At 42.6% G+C, this 8,861-nt stretch overlaps 1 protein-coding gene across 1 annotated transcript in view; it reads left to right on the top strand.

Moving 5' to 3' along the window:
• The window catches only part of COL23A1 (collagen type XXIII alpha 1 chain), a 336,766-nt gene that overhangs the window by 256,974 nt on the left and 70,931 nt on the right, over positions 1-8,861 (top strand). The window contains exon 4 of the mRNA XM_019505969.1: positions 5,084-5,091. Coding sequence (XP_019361514.1) covers positions 5,084-5,091 — 8 coding nt within the window. The remainder of the gene's footprint in view (positions 1-5,083; positions 5,092-8,861) is intronic.

Genomic DNA, 8,861 nt, shown 5'->3' on the forward strand with positions numbered 1-8,861 from the left:
CCCCCCCCCCCCCCCCCCCCAACTAGGTTAGTGAGCCTGTCGATAAAGATGCTCTTCCCTCTTTCGTCAGGTGGATCCCATCTCTTCCTAGCAATCCTTCTTCTTGGAACAACATCCCATGGCTGAAGAAGCCGAATCCCTGCTGGTGACATGTGGGCACCAGTGATAATTGCCAGAGGTGACCCTGACCAAACCAAGAGTGACAACAGGGCTCTGGGTGCGAGGTGCGGAGGGAACTGGACCAATCTGTTCTCCATATCTTCTCCGGACAAACCCTTACAGAACCACAATTACATCGGTGCTTTCCAGGATCCTTGAAGCATCTTCTCATAGGGGCCAGACTCATACTAGGACTGGGGCTGATTTAACATCACAGGAAACACTGCATCATGGGGTGGACGTAGGAGGACTGACTCAATGCAGCCACATCCTAGGTGGCCTTTCATCTGCATGGTGAAGAAAGCAGGCATTGCAAATTTACTGGGTGAGCAGGAGCAAGCGCCTTTAAAGTGTTGGCACCACAGCCACGTTTGCCCTGAGGACACGCATCAGTCGCATTAGAAAATGGCCTAATTGATGTGACGTCAACCCTCACTCAGCACCTGGAGGAAACCAGGAAAAACAAAGCTGAAAACCACTAGCTGGTTCATGTTTATTACAGCCAGCTAATACGTTTTTAAACATCACCATCCTGCATACTGAGGGCACGTTCTTATTCAGCATCAAGTTATCCAGAGCATTTTCTAACATGCTGTATTTCCCCACAATGGACAAGACCCATCTGGTTTAGTGAATGTTCGTAAGAAACCTAGGACAGCTGTTTTCCGAGGACAGAAGTGTTTGCGTATGTGCTGGATACTAAAGCATTCAGCCAGTGGCTCTTGCCTATGTCTCACTCCTCCAGAAATCCTGTAGCATTCTTGAGGAACAGGTGGTCGTCGTCTTCACTACATCAGGCCTACATCTTTGCAGGATTAATCATTACATAGCCACATTTTCATTTACAGCTCCTGTTCCAAACAGTACAAATTATTTCCAGTCTGTAAAAATGTGATGGTAGCGTAGTAACTCGCATCATTAAATGCCATACAAAGTTACTTGCATTATAAGAGCTTTGGGGCAGGGACCCCCATTTATTTTGTTTGTACAGTACTTCACTACTGTAGTGCAAAAAAATATATATAGATAGATAGTACCCACAGCTTTGTTTCGTTTATTCATTTGACTTATACGCTGTACTTCAGAAGGCTTTATTCATTAGACTTCAGTTTCTCGATCCATATTTCCCCTTCTTGCAGAACTGTGCCCTTGTCTGCAAGAGTCTCAAATGAGCTAAGTCTCTAGGTCAGGGGCGCAGAAGAAATGACATGGAGTTAGCTCTCCCCTTCCAATTAGATGCACAGAATTCAAGTGAACTGAACCAAACCAGCATATTACGGGTTGTGATGGGCTAAACTGTGAACTTCAAATTCAGCCCTGGACTTCCCTAAGGTTCCTGGGTGAGTCAGATCCAGGATTTGGTGTTCAGGTCCAAGTTTAATGACTGATGTAACTCGCAACTTCTGTCTAACGTTTCGTATGGTGACATTTTATGGCTGAAGTGAGTCCTTGACAGGCTTGTGTACCCAGGATTAAAGCTTGTCCTGAAAACCAAAGCCCTTTCCTGGCAGCCAGGAGAGAAACACCTGGGACTTGGTTACATTCTAACTCATAATAAAAATCCTTCAAGCTATGCATTTATATCTGTCTTGAATTTTCCTTTAAAATAAGGCATTCTTACAGGCACAAATGTAATAGCTATTGGACAGAAATACACTGTAGTTGGAAGCAAAATGAATGCCCTCTCACACATCAGGCCTGTGATCTATCTGAATGTCTCTGTCACTTAAACTTCTCCCCAAGCATCTTTCTGAAATGCAAGAAAAAATGCTTGGATACTGGCAATAACCAAGGGGACAACACTGCAAGAAAACAAATGAGTTAATGGCATTTTTAACAACCTTTTCCCCGTAGAGGATGGTTGCCTTCTCTGCCAGCCATGAGAACAAGAATGTAAGTGGATAAGTGCAACACGAACTGGATATTTTGGTCTCTTATGAAGGTTTACAATATGCGTATATCTAGGATTTTCATTTTTCAGCCTTTAGCTTACCTCTGAGGATAATCGGATACAGGCATGGTATCTCAGACACTGATGCTGTGTCTATCAAAGTCCATAGCAAAGCTCCCACTGTCTTTAATGATGTAACATCAGCCCCTGAATGCTTGCAAAGTCCTTACTGGTGTCTTTGGTCTTTGCCCCATATATCTGTTGCTCTTACTTCCCTGGCCTCATTTTAACAAATCGGATAGTGCATTCCAAAATTGCAAAAAAACAATGGACAGTAAGCCCTTTGGAGAGGGGACTGTCATGTACTATAAATGTGTTCATTGCTTGCCACGCTGGGGCCCTGCAATTGCTACAACAATAAAAACATTTAATAAAAATCATTAATAACTAAATCTGGGTCAGTTCGCTTTGCCAGAGTTCATGTTCCTCCAGCAAAGCCAACATGTTGTAGGCAAGACTGTGAGCCTTCTCGAATGTTTTTCAGAATTTGATCTTTAAAGTTGCTACTGTTGGAGTTCAGATCTAGCAATAATGCCCGCTACACAGTCTAGGTGCGAACGGCAGCTTTCCGACGTTGGGTTTGTTGTTGGAGCATCTGTCAGAAACTGTTTGGATTCTGCTCAGTCAGTTATTCTTCCATCTCATTCTCCTTCCCAAAATGTAGCCTCAAAGCCCATTTAAAAAAATCACACAGGTGGTTTTGTATTTTTATTCATTATAATAATCGCTTCCAACTGGCTCCTTCCTTTCTGAGGAATGTTGCATACAATTTGCGCTAGCCAGCTCTATTATTCATACAATTTTGGCTAATTTCTTGGAAAGGGAGCGTCTCTCATGCAGCATGGCTTTGGCTTAGGCAGAGCCAGAGAGCTCCCTGGTACATCATGGACTTTCACATTTATCGCTGCATTTTTAGGAAGAAAAAAAAAGTAGTCTTTGTCAGGAGAGTGTCTCACAGCTCGTTATTAAGTCAGGGGCAAATGATGTTCCTGGGCAAAATAAATCAAATTAAGTCCATTAAAAGGCTGCTCTGCCTCCTTTCTTTTAATGGTTAATGAAAGACCCTAGGCAAATTCAGCTCTCATTAGTAACAATCTACTGTAAATCGGGCACATTAATCAGGACATCGGGGCCCTGTACTGCATATTACAAAAGATTATGTAGAGCAATCCACCCGATTTTAAATTCTCGCAACCAATGGGGAGACATTAGAAAAGACGGGTTGGCAGTTCAGACATCACAGTTGATTACATGTGTTTGAAAGATTCAGTACTGAATGAAGTGGGGGAAAAGGCCCTGGTATTAAAATAGCAGCATCACTGAGATCCCGTATTCAAATCACTTTCTGACCGTGTCGCTTGAGATTTCACAAGGCAGCCGATAGAAATGTAATTATGAAACAGGTTGGTGTAAAGGACTGTGTTCTCAACTACCAAACTGGCTTGGAGCTCTTTGTCAGTTTAGACCAGGTAAGGAGTGGTATATAAGAAATTAAATCCACAAGAGCAACAGAACAACCCTGAGCATGTCGGAAATAAAGACAGTGGACCTGATCCTGAGGGGTGCCAAGATGCCCAGGATCAAACCCATCTGTGGGAGAGGGCTGTTCTTCTTTCTAGCCTGCAGGATGTCCAAGTCTAGGCAAAGTGCTGGATACGCACTGGGCTTCACCCACTAAAGCATTCGGGCTGATTTTCTGGCAGGAGGTCCTGCCACCCGCCCTAAGTGTTTGGTTTAGGTCCTAGTTCTGCAGACCATGAGGGTTTGTTTTTATTGTTTCATCTGAGATATATGAATGTTTTAAAGCACATTGGGGGGATGGGGCAGAAAACTAAGACCTTGAAAACATTTGCATAACCAGCCAGCAATGTGCTTCTCATCTGACGCTTCCAAGAAGCTTTGGGTTTTTTCTTTAATCTCCCTCTGTTTTAATTTCTCCCACGTTTTGATGTTTTTTCATTTAATCCCCTATTTGGTTTGGATCATGCGGGAAATGGAGTATGACGAGGCCCAGTGTGTGCAGAGTAAGAAACCTCTGGAGCAGGAGGGAAACGCCTGTCCCATTCGACCGTGGTCCAAATGCTCGCCTCCGCGATGCCGTGTCGGGGGGACGCTGCAGACCTGCCTGGAGCTGTCTGCGGCTTTCCTGGCAGTGACCTCAGGGGAACGAGGGAAGCTGCCTGTTCCACTCCCCTCATGGCCACGACCACAGCATGAGACCGAGTTCCTGTTGAGTCTAATGGGCACCTGTCTGCTTTAACCACCTTTGGATTGGGGGCTCTGCTGGGCACAGCAGGTTGCTTCTCTCCTGTGCATCAGCAGCCTGCTCCAGGGGTGAAAGAGCGTGTTGGGACAACGCAGTTCAATACTGCATGCCCATGTGTTAAACAGGCTGGATAATTTGCCATGCATTCAAGCCAGGGGATGGAGCGTGCAACATGAACACTTTGCTGCATTAGCTCCGCACCTCAGGCCAGCCCTAGGCTCCGGGGCTGGTATGCCTTATTCCCTCGGCATGCCTAGACACCCCAGAGCAAAATGAGCATGCCAGTAAGAACAGAGCATCGCTGGTATTCCTGTGCCTAGGCTCGGGGGTTTGTCCCTGGTCCCACGTGTGGCTGGAAGCAGTCTTGGCCTTATTCTATACGCATTGCCGGCAGGAGTGAGAACTTAACCCTGGTGGCTCATGGACTCAAGCATCAGTACTTAGTCTTGCAGTACTGCACCTATTGATGCTGTCTGCTGTAGGGTCTTGAAAGAGGATGATGATGAGAGTAGACTAGATTTTAGCGGAAGAATATTCCTACACACCTGTAACTCCATCCAAAATCAGTCTCCAAATGGTGTGCTTTAACCGCGCTTGGACAGCTCTCAAACTTAATTCAGACTAGAAATGTGTGCTCTGCTGCATTGATGTCTCCTCTTTGCCGTTAACATTAAGTGGTTTGTTCTCTCTGTTTTTGTGTTTTTCAGGACCTGCAGTAAGTACCGTGGATTTTACACTTGGGTCAACAAAGTTAAGACACGTTCTCTCCCCCCCCCCCTCTTTTTTTGTGTCATTTCTCAAAAACAGCTTTTTCTGTTGGACGTGTGTCTGGAAGGAAAATTGGTCCCAGATGCTGCTGCTTTTCCCCCTGATTGTAGGCAAATAGCTTTTAAAAAAAAAAAAGAAACCCACAGCTTTAAAAATGCCTAACTTGCTGCCCTAAGGGGCTTGCAGTCATTTTGAACTCATCCAATATTCAGTAAAAATACCATTTGCTTTTTAGAGGGTTGTTTGGTCAGTCTCCTTTTAAGGAGAAATGTAAGTGCCATGATAATGTATTAACGTGTTGATATTTTTAATTCAAACCTAGTCTCACTTCTCCCATCCATTATGTCTCACTCGGTTAATACTGAGCATAATTAATGACCTTGTTAGCCCCACAAAGTTTTGTTTGTCCAGAAAAAAAAAAGTGTAGCTTTCTTCTTTCTCTCTCGATCTATTTGGAGAGTAATTAACTTTGCTGTTTGTGCGACCACAGAGCCTCTATAGTGAATGCATTGTATGAAGGACAGGTTAAATGTGTGTTAATTTATCTTCTCAAGAAGACTTTCAAACATGCCTGTTCTGTCCCTTCTCTACGAAATATGCTTTGCTCTCCCATTGTTCTTGGGGTGAGAAGGCAGCATTCAACTTATGTCCATACAGGTATTGTGGGAGGGATTTTCAAAGGAACCTGTAGGAATTAGGCAGCCACTGTCCACTGAATTTTTTCCCCCGAAATGTGGACAAAAGGTAGGCGGTTAAAGCCTTCAGCAGCTTTTTGACAATCCTTCCCTGTACACTTCCAAACTGCCCATGCTTTCTGAATAAGCACTTTAATGTCATAGACAATCTTCTTCAAATACCATTTCCTTCCTACTAAGCCTCAGTGAGATGGGGAGGATGTTATTTCAGTAAACTCTGAAATTCATTTGTGAACCTGTTTTGTTTTGTTTTGTTTTTTTCTGTTTTTTTTGGTTGTCCAAGTCTCTCTGTCTCTCCCCCAACCCCGCTTTCTCTTCTGTTGGAAGCCCTATGCCGTTGATGAAATACAAGTTAAGTGTTTGGCTTGTAAGACCAGCAATTTTGCTCTCCGTGGGTTTTGACAGCATTTTGTGTTCAAGTTGTAGTTAATAGGCATTTAGACCCCTTGAAGTTTTGTCTGTCAAGTTTATTTTTGAACCTGAGAAGTTAAAAAAGGAAATTTGGCAAACTTGCCATTTGTTCTGGCTTTCAGTGGGAACCACACCAAAACAGAACGAGTGATGGTTTTGGCCAAACCCGTCCTGAAAAGAGGCCTCAAACCTAGTCCAAGCTCGCATTTTGTTATAAATTGTATACAACAGGAGCAATGGCTGGATCCAGGCATGCAGGCATGTGTGGCTTGTGGCACTACAAACCTCGTTGTGGCACTACAAACCTCGTTGTGGCACCACAAAACATGTGCCTGGCACATGAAAATGTGCCCTGTGCTGCAGATTTGCAGTTTGGGGGGCAAAACTTGCTTCCAGAAAATCCCAGTAGCACAAAAAAACCCCAAAATGCCGTGAAAAAGCAGCATGGTGCACACTACAGGAGTGTGCGCCTACAGATATGGAGGCTTGGTCCTCCAGGGACACATGAGTCTCTCCCCTCCTTTAGCTCCACTCTGGCTCTTCCAGCATGCCAGGAGCTGGGAGAAGTGGAGGAAAGGCAGTTTGTGCAAAGCGGGGCATTTTGCCCCACACCAAAGCACACGTGCAGACGTGTGCACAGCAGCAAAAAGTAGCAGCACAAATTTGTGTTGCTACTAGTTTTGCTGCTGTGAGCGGATGCCCTTGCATATGGGGACACACCCAATCCCAATAAATGTAGGACTTTGTTCTGGGGGAAACTCAAACACATGAATTTCCCTTTTTAGTCTGTATTTAAGAGTGTAGTCTATCAGGGGAATGGTTTTTCTGTAAATATTCACTAGTTAAAAACTGCCAAGCCGTCCCTTTTTTCTCCATCATAAACCAAGTATGTGGGTCTCTCTAATATAACGAAAGGGGCATTTATTAGGGAAAAACAATTTAAAATCAAGCGACTTCCAGATTACTTGGCGCTGAGCATAGTTGGATATTGGCTCCTGAGCCTCCCTGCCATGCACAAAAGTAGTCTGTTTTTGCTTCTTCAGCAAGATCTTTATATATGCTACTCAAACAGAGCTAAGCCATAAGGCTTCATATTAAAGACATTCTACACTGGATTTACACCAGTGTCACTGAGAGCAGAATTTAATTCATGGAGCTTTGTATGGTAACTTTGGCATGATCCTTACAGTGACTAAAGGTGCCCTGTTGATGAAACTTCTGCTGTGCAATAGAAATAGATGGATATTTTCAAATAAGATTTAATTCAGGAATATGGGACTTTTTCATTTTTACTTGAAAGAAAAAGGATGCTATCTGCTTAAAACTCAATATTGTATATATTCTATCTATATATTCTCCATGTATGTTTTCATTCTCCCTCTCTAGATAGATAGATAGATATAGTAGCATATATATCATGTAGCACACAGTGAAATCTGAGATTCTCATTTGGCAATCAAAGGAAATGAATTTTGACTATTGACAAAAAGAAAAAGTAATGCTGTGTATAGGCTGTTCAAGCTGAACTGGGTTAATAAAAAGTAACATACAGCACACTGAAATCTGAGGTTCTCATTTGGTAATCGGAGGCAGGAATGCAAAATGCTAGGCCCACGTACAAAATGAAAACCTGTATGAATGAAGTGGTCAGTGGTAATAATTTCAGATATTACAAACAACAGACATGGGTAGATAGATGTCTTTTAAACGTGTGCGTGTGTACATACTACATATATACATGTTTAAAAAGGCATACACACATCGTGTATATATGTGTATGTATATATGTATGTATACATATGATCTATGTATAGATTTTATGTATATGTACACATGTACATACTATATATGCATGCTAAAAAGACATACATCATTCATATATATGTATTTAGCGTGTATGTATATATAGTATCTACATGTGTAGATACTATATATACATGTGTACATATATATACACAGATCATATGTATACATACACGCATATACAATTTGTGTGTATGCCTTTTTAACGTGTGTGTATATCTATAGATAGATGTGTATGCGTATATGTAGATGTGTGTACACACACACACGTTGAAAAGACCTCTATCTACCTATGTCTGTTGTTTGTAATATCTGAAATTATTACCACTGACCACTTCATTCAAACAGGTTCTCATTTTGTACGTGGGCCCAGCATTTTGCGTGCTTGCCTCGGATTACCAAATGAGAACCTCAGATTTCACTGTGTGCTGTATGTTACTTTTTATTAACCCAGTTCAGCTTGAACAGCCTATGCACAGCATTACTTTTTCTTTTTGTCAATAGTCAAGTTTCATTTCCTGGTTCCCACGCACTGTTGAATTTCAAATGCTGCACAGGGGAGACTTCATACACAAACAAGGCTGGTTTCTCTCACCCCCTCCTCCTTTTTAGGAAAATGTCTAACATTTTATTTTGTAAAGCACTTATAACAAACCCTAAATTTGTGGCTTAAACAGCCCTTGACAGAGACCCTTTAAACTCTAAAAAGATGTCCCAAAACCCACAGAATCACAATATTAGTTTATTTAAACAGTATTGCATTTAGGCCTATTAATTTCTTCTGTTTCTTAATTTCCCCCCCCCCCCC

This window comes from Gavialis gangeticus, unplaced genomic scaffold (genome assembly GCF_001723915.1).
Source record: "Gavialis gangeticus isolate Ggan-Ray unplaced genomic scaffold, GavGan_comp1, whole genome shotgun sequence".
Taxonomy (NCBI): domain Eukaryota; kingdom Metazoa; phylum Chordata; order Crocodylia; family Gavialidae; genus Gavialis; species Gavialis gangeticus.